We start from the raw sequence: 14,677 nt of genomic DNA, 5'->3' as shown, positions 1-14,677 counted from the left end.
TCATAACTAATGCGGCCTGCAGGTTGTTTGGTAAATGGGTACACTTGAACCAACAAACTAAAAACCCCCAAAAAGCAAAAAAAAAAAAAAAAAAACAAAAAAAAAACAAAGAAAAGAAAAGACACAGATTCAGTGTGTCCTTTGAATACGATCCTCTACGTATTGCCAGTTGGTGCATTGTAACTTTTATATGTAAAATTTCTATTTCAAAGAATTCCAAGCTACCTTTCTTGCTAAGACTGTCCACATTCCAAAGTCTTGTCCACCACCATCATGATGGCACCCATTCCTTTGGAGTGACAATGAGATACTCTTACCCAATACTACTTCTGAAATACTTCCAGGTACATACTATGACAAACTCTATTGTTACTTACAGAACAAAATGTTGTGACAACTTTACTCCCCTACTGCACTTTGCACACACTCTTAGAAGGAATTTAAAATTCCTATTCAAGACCTCCGCCTTCCGTTTATCTGTTTCCATCTGAAACAGTGTCTCTGAATCCATTCTTCCCATCCTTTCAGTTACAAGATACCATTCCTAATCACGGGTAGCATTTTCTTTAAAAAATTTTTTTTGGTTTATTTTTGAGAGAGAGAGAGACAGACAGAGACACAGCGTGAGCAGGGGTAGGGCAGAGAGAGACAGAGAGATACAGAATCTGAAGCAGACTCCAGGTTCTGAGCTGTCAGCACAGAGCCCGACGTGGGGCTCGAACTCACGAACCGCGAGATCATGACCTGAGCAGAGGTCGGACGCTTAACCGACCGAGCCACCCAGGCACCCCCGCATAGCATTTTCTTACAGTTAATTTTATAATGAGCCATCTCTCACCCAAAACAGAACCTTACTTGTTTCAAGGATAATTTTTATTGATGAGAAACATTTTAAGGCTATAAAAAGCTATAAAAAGGTACTTTTCTTATTTATACGACATTTTCAGGTTTGGAAGTTTTCTTCTCAAAGATTAAGTCCCCTGATCTTTTTTTTTTTTTTTTTTTTTTTAGGACAGCAGCTTATCCATCAATAAGGATCCCATCCTCTCTCGAAAACAAATCGATTGATCATGTCAAAAGATCTCAGCGGCTGGTCGTAGGGTAAAATGTGCCCTCCACCTCGAACAATTACCTTGGAGAAGAAAAGTAAAAGGTAAAAAAAAGTTAGAGAAACGGATGTTCTACACGAAGGGAAAATTTTAGTTCAGATTAAAGTATTTTTAAAGCTTACATGAAATACGGAACATATTCTAACAATCCAGGCCTTTGGGGCATGCTGATTGTCTTAGACTTGATAGCTTTCATAACAGGTACGTTAAGGTAGGATAAGGTCTACAAGTGTGTGGTTAGCTACTTTAATTTTTTTTTTTTTTTACATTTTTATTTTATTTTTGAGAAACAGAGTGAGACAAAGCGTGAGCGGGGGAGGGGCAGAGAGAGAAGGAGACAGAATCTGAAGCAGGCTCCAGGCTCTGAGCAAGCAGTCAGCATAGAGCCTGATGCGGGGCCTGAACCCACAAACTGTGAGATCATGACCTGAGCCGAAGTCGGATGCTCAACCGACTGAGCCACCCAGGCGCCCCGTGGTTAGCTACTTTAACACAAAGTTGTGTTCATCTTTCACATGCATGAAGCGTGAGAACTGTCTTTCTCCTCTTGGGAGGGAGCCGTCTGCTGCCCCGTGGTCGGTTATTCTTACCTGGTGAGGACTACCCCGGGGCCAGGTCGGTCCACAACCAGCTGGAGGGATGCACCCAATTCCCCCGCTTCAGTCCGCTGACCCATGCGGCCCTCACCCTGCACTCTCTACCTGGCATCTCAGCGTTTGCCATTAATACAGGGGATATTTGGATTCTCCAAAAAATTAAAACGACAATAAATGGAAGTCTTTGACACCTGAAATGTTAAAAGGCCATCTTTTTGAGTAGCACAGAGTACTACTTTCCCCCCCACCTTTTATTGTGAAAACTATTCAAACATACAGCACATCTGAAAGAATTTCATAGACTTACCACTTAGGTTCTCTCGTTAACGCCCACGGTACTCATGTCCACACTGCCCATCTATTAATCCATCTTATCTTTTTTGACACGTTTCAAAGTAAAATGCAGGCATCAGTACACTGCCTCCAGATTTTATGTAAAATTAACACACCCTGAAATGCACTTGTGTTTAATACGGACTCACTGAGTTTGGATGGCACGGTTACCTGTGTCACCTAACAAGATGTAGAACGCATTCTTTTTTTTTTTTTTTAATGTTTTTATTTATTTTTGAGACAGAGAGAGACAGAGCGTGAGCAGGGGAGGAGCAGAGAGAGAGGGAGACACAGAATCGGAAGCCGGCTCCAGGCTCCGAGCTGTCAGCCCAGAGCCCGCCGCGGGGCTCGAACTCACGGACCGCGAGATCGTGACCTGAGCTGAAGTCGGATGCCCAACTGACGGAGCCACCCAGGCGCCCCGATGTACAACACATTCTTAAACACCTATAGTTAAGGTGAATTCAGACCCTAGTGCTAGGTGCCATACTAATTTAAGAAAGGGGTGGGGTCAGGGTGGGGGTACTGGTCTTTGTACTCAGAAAGACTGTAGGCTCAGCAGCAAGTGCCCCAAGTAGAGGACCAGGAGAGGCCTTCATGATTCAGTACCAAAAGGGAAAGAACTGACAGTGGGTGTTGGCAGGCCTCCCGCATGGGGGAGTCATTGTAGCCTGAGATATTCTATGGCACATGTGGCAACCAGACAGCGGTCAGCAGTGGATGGAGTGAGGGATCACATTCAGCGCGTTCTAGCTGCTAAGTCACAATCGGCAAGTAAGGACCACTTTGACGAGGCCCTTCGTAGCGTGTTTTACCTGTCTCAATAAGAAGGGAACGGAGGCAGAAAAAGAGTACAGATATATTTCCGTAGTGCATTTATTATATTACAAATCCACCCCCAGCCCCCAGCATCTTACAACCTTGCCATGCGGCCAGTGGGGTCAACATCAGTAGATGAGTTTTGCTTTGCAGCTCACAGCTAGCCCAGGTGTGCAGAGAGATGGTAGAGATCACCATTCACACCAGTCTCGGTGACGGAGTGACACGGAGCTCTTCGGAGGCTTGCCCAAGTCACACAATCGTAACTGAGAGAATAAGCTAGAACCTGGCTTCTGATGCAGACACCAGCATTTTTATTCAAGTCGCGGTATTTGTACAACCATTCTTCACATTTGAGCCAAACTTTGCAGCTTAGTCACAGAACACTTCACCCATCTCTCAACAGCCCTCTGAGGCAGGTAAGGGAAGCAGACCGCCATTAAGTGAGCTAGGACTTAACCCTCACATGCGATTGGAAACACCTGCCTCATGCAACACTCCATCAATGGCCGTTTGTCCCTTGCTGCAACGACAGTGGAGCCCATCTACCATTTGTGTTCAAGCTTGCATCTGGGAACCCAACATGTCTTGCTTCGTCACAGACTGAAAGTGAACATACGTGTGACATGAGTCCCTGTAGGTGACTCTGGAGGAAAACTTTTGCTGCCCCCACAATCCCAGGCTAGAATTCTCTCCTGTAGATTCCCATCCAAATCTCCAGCCTTGGCAGAAATCTGATGAGTGATTTTGTGCAACTTCAGCTCAGCTGAGGACACTTAAGAAAGTCATGTTTGTGACAAAACCCAGCTGCTGCTTCGACTGGAAATGAATTTGGCAGCAATGGTCCGGAACGGTGGTATGCTGAATCCAAGAGCTAAAAGGTCAGTCTGCCTCCAGGACCAGAGCTGCAGCTAATTGGGGGGGGAGCCTTTATGGCGTGGCTTGGAGTCAGTGTGCAGGAGCAAGACTTGAGGCACAGCAAGCTGTGTGACACTGGACAAGTAATTTACCTGCTCTGAGCCTCAGTTTCCTTAACTGTACAAGAGAGAAGAAAGTACTACCTCTTGGGATAGTTGGGAATTACGTGAGAAATTAATGGAGTAATGTTCATGGAACACTTAGCACGGTGTCTGGACTGGGATGGAACTCAATAAATATTAGCCATTGTCATTATTTTTCCAGTGGTCCTCCCTATTCAAAAGCCAGGATCAAAATGCTTGTATCAAACTACCCTAAAGCCTTGTATTCCTACACTAGCATCAAGAAATCTGGGTTTGAGGGGGTTGCTGAAAACAGTGGCTCTCAAACGTGACTGTGCCCCAAGATGCTTGAGCTTCTTAAGACAGATTGCTGAGCCCCAACCCCTAGACTTTCCAGCTCTGAAGGTCCAGGGCAGGGCCTGACGCTTCTAACAATTCCAAGGTAATGCTGATGCCGTTGGTCCAAAGACTACTCTTTGAGAACCACTGTTTAGAAAACCTTTTACAATTCTGTGGCAAACCGGGCAATTCTCTATTTATATCAATAGAGAACGCAAACAGAAATGAACACCTAGTCATGATCTCATCTTAGCGTATTTCTTCCTCATCATCTGCCCTCTTGGTATTTACCCCCCCCACACACACACACACACGTGCATGTGCGCACACACACACACACGCACACACACTTCCATGACCATGATAATCAAGTGGTGAAGAAGAGATTGGGTTGGGTGTTAACAATTCTTATTCTCAGTAACCTGCATGGCCCCCCAGCCTAGGACCAAATCACATCATAAACGGTGCCATGAAGATTGGAAGGAAAAACTCATTTAGGAACAAGGTCGTTTTCGCATGTCACAAAATTTTCAAAGTATATTCCCTAGCAGATTCATATAGAGCATTTTACTGATGTTAACTTCAAAAATAAATTTACGAGTGCCAGAAAAAAACCAAAAGATAAATTTTTGAGTGCCGAAAAAAATCACTCTGTTGTTTATAGCCAAGCTGCTCACCACTCACAAATCAAGGGCACAAACCACGCCACGGTTTTTAGAGGTGTGTAACAAAATGCGACAGGGCCATGATTCCATATTTAAATGCGACAAGATTAATCCCAAGGCTCCCTGGGTAGAATTGGTCTCAGCAACAGAAACTGCGTATGTTGGGTGTTCCACCCAACATATTTAAATGCGACAAGATTAATCCCAAGGCTCCCTGGGTAGAATTGGTCTCAGCAACAGAAACTGCGTATGTTGGGTGTTCCACACGAGAGCTGAAACCTCTAAACTCATGTATTCCAGATGTTCCAGGGGGGTCACAAATGTGTCATGAATCTTAAAAGGGTTATGCAAACACTTTCAAGCTTCATTCCACTTTAATTTTTAGAGAAGGATATAATTCTCCCTGGAACCAGAAACGTGGACCTGGCTGTAAAGGTTTCCCGGTTGTGCTTTTATAGGCGACAAGATATCGTGGGAAATTCACACTGGGCGTGTTGATGTGGGTGTATCAGGGGAGACTTCGTGGGAGCCTTGGAGGAGCAGATATCTGGACAGACGATGCTGGCTGGGGTGGGGGAGGGACCACACCCAGAGGAAACTGCCCTTGCAAACACAGAGGAGTGCGAAAGTGCACAGACACCCCACAGCCCACGAGCGGTTCTGCACATGAACTGTCAGTACAGAGCCCGACGCGGGGCTCGGGCTCACAAACCACAAGATCATGACCCGAGCTGAGGTCTGACACCCGACCAACGGAGCCACCCAGGCGCCCCACCCTTCTTCTAACCATTTTTAAATGGACAGTAGCATTTCGTGCATTCACAATGTTGTGCAACCGTCACCACTATCTTGTTGCAGAATGTTTTCATCACCCCAAAGGGAACCTGATATCCATTAGCTATCTCTTCCCATTCTCCTCTCCCTGCCAGCCCCTGGCAATCACTAGGCTGCCTTCTGTCTCTATGGAGTTGCCTCTTCTGGACATGTCTTAAAGGGTTTAAAGCACGGTAGTGAGTGATATGCTCAGATTTGCATTATAGAAAGATGACTTCTTGTGTATTGAGGGGGCTGATTTAGAAGGAAATGATACTGAGGCAGGGAGGCAAATTTGGAGACCAGCTGTCCAGGTGAGAGAGGATGTGGGTACATGGGAGAAATGGGGAGGAGGGGAAGGAGAAGAGGAATGTCGGGCTGGAACCAACAAAATCAGTGACTAATCAGACATAAAGGCAAAGTGAAAGCGTCCCCCAGCACATACACACATCGCCCCATTTCAGGCTTCTGTCCCAGCTTTGCAAGGGGAGATGCTATTAACCAAGAAAGAAGAAAAAGAGGTGAGTTTGGGAAGCAAGCAATGTGCGATAGATTTATAAATCTCTTTTGTCACTACAGGACGATGCAAACCTGGAAGAGAATCTTGCTTGTTATGGTTTCTGATTTATACTAGAGTTGTTTTATTATTTTTACCTTATTTCATATTTACAAAATCTTAACCTTTTCGCTTGCAGACCGTAACCATGAGCAGAAACGGAATAAATAGGCCCTGAAAGAAAAAAATATACTAAAAACAAAAGGTACTTGGGAATGAGAATAAAAAAACAAGCCACAGCTTGTTATCAAAACCAACAACGATAACCCTTCCCCTAAAAAAAAGAAAAAAAAAAAAAAAAGCAGAGGTCAAAGTTAAGAGCTGCTCCCAAAACACTCCGGGAAAACTTGAGATTTACCAGTGTACATGTCTAGATTAGCAATGGATTATTGAACACAACGGGGAAAGGTGCTTTAGCTGACCGAAATGTAGCCATCACAATGGAACACATCCTTGTATCCAATACATAGCTTTGATGCTATTGACAGTTCCCTAAGGGCCTCCTAGATATACCATCTCACTTAATCAGTTACAACAATATCATAATTTAGGATTTCCACTTAAAAAAATTTTTTTTAATGTTTATTTATTCTTGAGGTGGAAGGAAAGAGCAGAGAGAGAAGGAGACACAGAATCCAAAGCAGGCTCCAGGCTCCAAGCTGTCAGCACGGAGCCCGACGCGGGGCTCAAACCCACAAGCCGTGAGATCACGACCTGAGCCGAAGTCAGATGCTTAACCGACTGAGCCACCCAGGCGCCCCAAGATGTCCACTCTTGACCATGATGCAATAGCATGTGTCAAACCAACCCCACCCCACAAGAACACCAAAAGCCGAATTAAAAAGAAAAGAACGCTGGGGCGCCTGGGTGGCTCAGTCGGTTAAGCGTCCGACTTCGGCTCAGGTCATGATCTCACAGTTCGTGGATTCAAGCCCCGCGTCGGGCTCTGTGCTGACAGCTCGGAGCCTGGAGCCTGTCTTCGGATTCTGTGTCTCCCTCTCTGTCTCTGTCCCTCCCGTTGTTTCTCTCTCTCTTAAAAATAAATAAAACATTAAAAAAAAAAAAGTTAAAAAAAAAAAACAAAAACGCTGTTTGAAAAGTATCAGAAAGCAACAAGGGCTTGAGAGGCCAAGACCATGGAGAAAAGAGAATCGCGGAGAAGTGAACCTAACATTTTGTGCTGCTTTTCTCTCTGAGAAACTCACCAATGCTTAGCTTCTCTTGCCAAGAATCCAAAAAAAAAAAAAAAAAAGTGACAGATAAAAGGATGAAAAGCGAAGCAAGGCTTAGGGTGTCTGGGAGACCAAAAAATAGAAAGAAAGAAAACCCCAAAGAAACAAAAGATGCGATCTGAAATTGCAGGCTTGTCGTGGAGGTGAACATCACAGGCTTTCTGTTAGACCCATCAAAGACAAGGTTAGCCCTCCAAAACCTGAACTCTAGCACCCACTCACCATGTGAGCCCCTGACTGAAGCCAGATGATCCGCCCCTATACTAACTGGCTTTCAGAAAAAAAAAAAAAAAAAAAAAAAAGCGCCTTTTTTGAAGAAAGATAACATCATTTTTCATACATTTTGTCCAGCATTCAAGAAAACGTAGTAGGCATGCCAAAGATAAGATCAAAGGTCCAGAGACCAAGGGAAAAAGCAGACAACAGAAAGAGACCACAGGGATCCAGATACTGGAGCTGTCAGGGATAGATTTTAAAATAACCATGACCAGGGCGCCTGGGTGGCGCAGTCGGTTAAGCGTCCGACTTCAGCCAGGTCATGATCTCGCACTCCGTGAGTTCGAGCCCCGCGTCGGGCTCTGGGGCTGATGGCTCAGAGCCTGGAGCCTGTTTCCGATTCTGTGTCTCCCTCTCTCTCTGCCCCTCCCCCGTTCATGCTCTGTCTCTCTCTGTCCCAAAAATAAGTAAACGTTGAAAAAAAAATTTTTTAAAAAGATAAAATAACCATGACCAAATTATTTAAGAAGTTATGGAAAACACGGAGGAAAGAAAAAAAAAAGACATGAGATGACAAAACATTTAACTGTGTTTAACTGGAGTCCTGGAATAAGAAGAGAAGGAAGGAACAGTACAAAAGAAATAGTAAAGTTTAGAGACCGTGAGTAAAAAACTCTCCAAAATTGGCAAAAGTCAACACGCCACAGCTTTGAGGAGCTCTATGAAACTACATGGGAAAAATCCAAAGAAAACTGACCACATCTGGGCACACAACGGTAAACTGTTAACACCAAAGACAGAGAGAAAATCTTAAAAGTTGCCAGAAAAAGAAATTGCACTGTCAATAACTTCAAAGAAACAAGAAAGCTGACTCGTTAATGGAAACATTGGGAGCTAGAAGACTGTGAAATCCTATCTTTCAAGTTAGAAAAGAAAACAGCTACAACCTAGAATGTCCATGTAAATGACCGCATACAGATATTTTCTTTTTTTTTTTTTTTTAATTTTTTTTTCAACGTTTATTTATTTTTGGGACAGAGAGAGACAGAGCATGAACGGGGGAGGGGCAGAGAGAGAGGGAGACACAGAATCGGAAACAGGCTCCAGGCTCTGAGCCATCAGCCCAGAGCCCGACGCGGGGCTCGAACTCCCGGACCGCGAGATGGTGACCTGGCTGAAGTCGGACGCTTAACCGACTGCGCCCCCCAGGCGCCCCATACAGATATTTTCAAGGAAAGAAAAAACTGGAGAAAGGTCTTGCCGGCAGGTGTGTAAAGAAAGGTTTGAAGATTGTTCTTCAGACAGAAGGGTAATGGTCCCTAATGGAAACATGCAAACACGGAGGAGAATGAAAAGCAACTGAGAATCTACATGTGTACCTAAAAATAAATGGATGGCAATAATAATAATGTCTTGTGGAGTACAAACCACATAGAAGTTAAAAAAAAAAAACAAAACAAAAAAGACAACAGTTGCACAAAAGGTGGCACAGAGTTAAGGTATTTTCAGGTATTTGCATATCTGGCAAATGATAAATGCACTGATTCAAAGCCAACTTTCTGTTTGTTTTTTTTAAATTATTTATTTATTTATTTATTTATTTATTTATTTATTTATTATTTTAATGTTTTATTTATTTTTGAGAGAGAGAGACACAGAACGTGAACAGGGAAGGGGCAGAGAGAGAGGGAGACACAGACTTTGAAGCAGGCTCCAGGCTCTGAGCTGTCAGCACAGAGCCGGATGCAGGGCTCAACTCACAAACCGTGAGATCATGATCTGAGCCAAAGTCGGACACTTAACTGACTAAGCCCCTTTTTATTATTTTCTTAAAATTTAAATCCAAGTTAGTTAACATCCACTGTAATAATTGTCTCAGGAATAGAATTTAGTAAACACCCAGTGCTCATCTCCAAAGTGCCCTCATTAATACCCATCACCTATCTAGCCCATCACACTACCCAACTCCCCTCCAGCAACCCTCAGTTTGTTCTCTGTATTTAAGAGTCTCTTGGGGCGCCTGGGTGGCGCAGTCGGTTAAGCGTCCGACTTCAGCCAGGTCACGATCTCGCGGTCCGTGAGTTCGAGCCCCGCGTCGGGCTCTGGGCTGATGGCTCAGAGCCTGGAGCCTGTTTCCGATTCTGTGTCTCCCTCTCTCTCTGCCCCTCGCCCGTTCATGCTCTGTCTCTCTCTGTCTCAAAAGTAAATAAACGTTAAAAAAAAAAAATTAAAAAAAAAAAGAGTCTCTTATGGTTTGCCTCCATCTCTGTTTTTATCTTATTTTTCCTTCCCTTCCCCTATGTTCATCTGTTTTGTTTTTGAAAGACCACATGTGAGTGAAATCATATGATATCAAAGTCAACTTTCTTAAATCCGCACGTGTCTTGTAATCTCTAAGGACATGGTGAAAGGATGGATAATATCCCTACATTTACTGTAGCATTATCTACAATAGCCAAGTGATGGAAATAGCTCAAGCGTCCATCGACAGACGAATGGATAAAGAAGATGTGGTATATATATGCAGTGGAATATTACTCAGCCATGAAGAAAAATGAAATTTTGCCATTTGCAATGACATGGATGGAGCTAGAGACTATAATGTTAAAGTAAAATAAGTTAGAGAAAGACAAATACCATACGATTTCACTCATATATGGAATTTAGGAAACAAAACATATGAACAAAGAAAAAAGAGAGAGAGAGAGAGAGAGAGAGAGAGAGAAACCAAGAAAGAGACTCTTAACTATAGAAAACAAACTGATGGTAACAGAGGGGACATGGGTGGGGGGATGGGTGAAATAGGTGAAAGGGATTAAAAGTACACTTATCATGATGAGCTCTGAGTGATGGATAGAATTGTTGAATCATTACATTGTACACCTGAAGCTAATATAATATTATACGTTAACTATACTAGAATTAAAATTTAAAAATTAACACAAAATAAAATTAAAGGAGAGATGATAAAACAATGTATTATTAACAAGGTAATAGTGGTTTTTAAAAAAAGACATTTGTCTCCAAAGGAAAAGACAAGATAGACGGATGAGAATAAATGGCAGAGACCTTTCTGTGTAACATGAAAAACAGACTCCTGACAATCAGGGAGCCTTTAAATGAGAAGAAATCTGGTGATCAAGTCATACCCCCCATCTTTTTAGAGAGGCACAAAATGAATGCCTCAGAGATGAAGGCCCTTCAATCACATCTCTTAGCCTAATCTCACCAAATCAAATCAGTTAGATGTTTCAATGTGCTATGAATGTCTCTGATTAAAAAAAAAAAAAGTCATGAAAATTCTCTTTAAATCAGCTCCAAGAATTTCTATGTTAATTTCAGCAATGTTGGTATGAATGACTAAGGTTAGAACCTTCTCCCCCTTGATCATTTTTGTCAGTGGAAAACTAAAGCACAGGACAGTGTCGTAGGAAGCAATTCGGCTTAGTGGTCAAAAGCATGAACTCAGGATTCAGCAGATCTGGATTTGAGTCCAGCCCCTTGACTTTGGCACAGGGACTTAACTGCTTCAATTTTCTCATCTGTAAAAATGAAGGTAAAAATTAGGGTGACCAGTTGTCCCAGTCTGCCCTGACCGGAGGGATTCCTGGGAATATGGGATCTTCAAAGTGCTAAAGTTGAAAAAGGGTCAGGCAAACTAGGATAGTTTGTTACTCTAAGAATATCTAACTTTTTGTACGGATTCAAAGAGATGCATATTGGGGCGCCTGGGTGGCGCAGTCGGTTAAGCGTCCGACTTCAGCCAGGTCACGATCTCGCGGTCCGTGAGTTCGAGCCCCGCGTCAGGCTCTGGGCTGATGGCTCAGAGCCTGGAGCCTGTTTCCGATTCTGTGTCTCCCTCTCTCTCTGCCCCTCCCCCGTTCATGCTCTGTCTCTCTCTGTCCCAAAAATAAATAAAACGTTGAAAAAAAAAATTAAAAAAAAAAAACAAAAAAAACACAAAGAGATGCATATTAAACACTGCACAGCACTCAGTTGGTAAATACATATTAAGCTTGTACCGTGTGCCATACAGACATATATCAACACTCAAGCAATGGTCATCAGACTATTATCTCCTTTTTTATCGTCAGAGGAGTATGTTTTCCCTTTAAGAGTGGAGTAAGATCAGAAGTTACAACACTAATAAATATAAAATGTAGTACTATACTTGTTCAGAAGAAGAATTATATTGTTCAGGAGGGAGAAAAATTCTCTTCCAGGCTTTCTTTATTTCCATGCTATGAATCCTTCCTTCCCACGGGAAAGGTCCCAATTAAAGTAAGAAAGCAGATTGAATGTGAGCTCAAACTTCTGTCAATATGCTTGACTTAACTGTCTACAGTGAATTTTATCCCTTAAACCTGCCAACATCATGATCCGTCCCATCCTTTCCCTCCACCCCCTTTTACCACTTGCAATGCCAAACACCCTCTTCTCCCCACATAGAAAGGTCAAGCAAGCAAGACCTCACTTGTCTTAGCAGAATGGCAAAAAGCCATTCTGTCTGTTTTTATCCCCTTTGAAGAACTCACTTTACAACCTAGGATTTGATGCAGTTAAAAAAAGCAATCGAAACTTCACTTCCTCCATGTCCAGTTTTATATGTGAAATCCACAAGAGGGTAAAGAGCACAAAATCCAGTTCATTAATTACTCGTACTCAATATCTAGCTTTATGATCTGTTTGTAGTTTTCTTTGGGAGGAGAGAAGGGGGGAGCCAGGGAGCAGAGGGCAGACGTTACGGCAGCAAATGCTCTCTGCTGGGGGTGTATCGAGTACGTAGAGCCCGACTCGCTGCCTTCTGGGGAACACGGAGACAAGAGCCAGCCAGCCCGCTGAAGGTTGACCTCCTACAAACATCAGTGCAGGGAGGCTCTAGCATTGTGTGCTGGAGCTCTGGCACTGGCTCAGGACAGCCGATTGTGTCTACTGTTGCCCAACTCCACGTTCAGTGGTGTTATGTTGGTAGCCTGAAATCAACCACAGTGGAATATTTACACTGCGAAAATGGGCAAACACTACAGATCAATGTCTCCCCCCTCTCCCAAGCCAGTTTACTTTCCGACCACTGGTTCTCTGACATCTTGGCTCTCCTGGGGAAAGACGAAACATTAGAGCATTCTTTCTCTGTCCCAAAATAAATAAAAGAAATATCTACTCAAATCAATAAATTATAAGGTCTAAAACGTCTCAGATCTTGGCTTAGGAAATCAGATGGGCAGGGTTTCAAATATTTGCAGAAAGATGAGAAGGTCCTGCTGCCTGCTTCCAGTCCTGCCTACCCCCACTGAGTTCTGGTATAATAGGCAATAAGAGTTTCAAGACCACACCACAGCATTCATGGATGCTTCTGTTTGTAGTAGAGCCCTTGCAACACCCCAAAGCTGGTCCGTTTGGGACAACTACTGACTAGAAAGAGTACCTAGATTCCACTGTGCTCCTGACGCACAGCCTAAGGGGACCCCAGACCCAAAAATGTCCCCCGGAATTGAGGATATGGGACACGCCAATGATCACAACATTTTCATGATGTTATTGGTTGAAATAAAACAAGGCACATGGTTTTCACTAGCAAAGCAAAGACTGTCCAAGGCACAGGTAGTGTCTTTGGTCCAGTTGATGATGTGGCGGTTTCTTAACACAACTTTATTTCATTCTTGCCCTTTTCTCGGCCCCACTCCACCCTCCACCTTGTTTATTTTTTGGCTCTGTTTAACATTTCCACAAGCAATTTTGTGGATCTGGTTACACTTCAAATTGAAACACAAAATGTTGCCGTTTAAAAAGCAACCCCAGTTCCCTTTGTTCCTCAAATATCATTAAGTTTTAAAACCTATTCTCCATGTGTGGATAATACTTTAAACGTTAGTCTTCTTAGTATTTATTCACTTCTCATAATGAAATGGTTCTCTGTTAAATTTCAATAGATATTAAAAACCACTCAACAGCTAAGAGAAAATTATGCATCACTGCCTAGCTGTTATACCTCAGTAAATAGATTTGCTACCCAATTTATATTTTAAATAATACAATAAATTAGCTCCCTGAGTATTAACTAACTGCATATTTGGGTAGCTTAATTTAGAAGCATTCTTTTTATGCTAATCAGCCCTCTCTAATGAAATAGAACCACATGAACTAAGATGACTCTTGGCAAATAATCAGAGTAAAATTGGGAGTCGCTATTGTTTATTATTTCCTTTGTTTTCAGGAAGCAAGCTGTGTGGGTTTTTTTTGTTTTTCTTTTTTTTTTTTAGGAAAAAAAAACCCAAACACCAAAAACTCAATTTTTTTTTAATTTTTTTTTATTTTTGGGACAGAGAGAGACAGAGCATGAACGGGGGAGGGGCAGAGAGAGAGGGAGACACAGAATCGGAAACAGGCTGCAGGCTCCGAGCCATCAGCCCAGAGCCTGACGCGGGGCTCGAACTCCCGGACCGCGAGATCGTGACCTGGCTGAAGTCGGACGCTTAACCAACTGCGCCACCCAGGCGCCCCAAAGACTCAATTTTTTTAAAGGACAGGACATTCTAGTCAGCCACTGAGATAATGAAACGTCTCCAACTCCTCCCATACGTTTATTTCCCAGAATATTTCTCCTTTCTTCTCCTGTGTAACACAGAAAGGAAATCGTCTTCAGCTGACATGAACAGGGCATCCTTTCGTTTGAAGGGAATTGCTTTGAACCATTCATGATCTTAGCACACCTAGTCTATTTCCTAGAAGACATTTTGGTACATGCAATTAGTAAGCAACCACAGCACTCCTTGAGAATTGCATTTTTCACACACACACACACACACACACATGCACACATGAATGGGCGTGAATATAAGGTAGCGCCCAGTTTGATTTTCATTCACTGGACATTTACTGGGTGCTGGGAACGGTGCTAAGGGGTTTGCTACAGAGATAAATGATATCATATTCTTGTCTTCAAGGAGCTCAGTGTCAAGGAGGGGAGGAAGGCAATTAAGGAGGTAAACTAAAGAGAAACCCCAGTGAGGTACATGCAC

The 14,677-nt window shown here is 43.1% G+C and overlaps 2 protein-coding genes across 2 annotated transcripts in view; one reads left to right on the top strand and one right to left on the bottom strand.

The window, feature by feature from the left end:
* LOC147583161 (uncharacterized) overlaps positions 1–1,133 on the top strand; it is a 42,579-nt gene extending 41,446 nt beyond the window's left edge. The window contains exon 2 of the mRNA XM_086693630.1: positions 1,012–1,133. The gene's annotated coding sequence lies outside the window, so the exon portion shown is untranslated. The remainder of the gene's footprint in view (positions 1–1,011) is intronic.
* Positions 1,019–14,677, bottom strand: part of CPVL (carboxypeptidase vitellogenic like) — a 122,005-nt gene continuing 108,346 nt past the window's right edge. Inside the window, exon 12 of the mRNA XM_086693610.1 lies at positions 1,019–1,132. Within this exon, the coding sequence (XP_086549736.1) occupies positions 1,028–1,132 (105 nt within the window). The 3' untranslated portion in view covers positions 1,019–1,027. The remainder of the gene's footprint in view (positions 1,133–14,677) is intronic.

This window comes from Puma concolor, chromosome A2 (genome assembly GCF_028749965.1).
Source record: "Puma concolor isolate L17-30 chromosome A2, mPumCon1.1.hap2, whole genome shotgun sequence".
Taxonomy (NCBI): Eukaryota; Metazoa; Chordata; class Mammalia; order Carnivora; family Felidae; genus Puma; species Puma concolor.
Note: the sequence above shows the minus strand (reverse complement) of the source record. Positions and strands in the feature narration are given on the sequence as shown.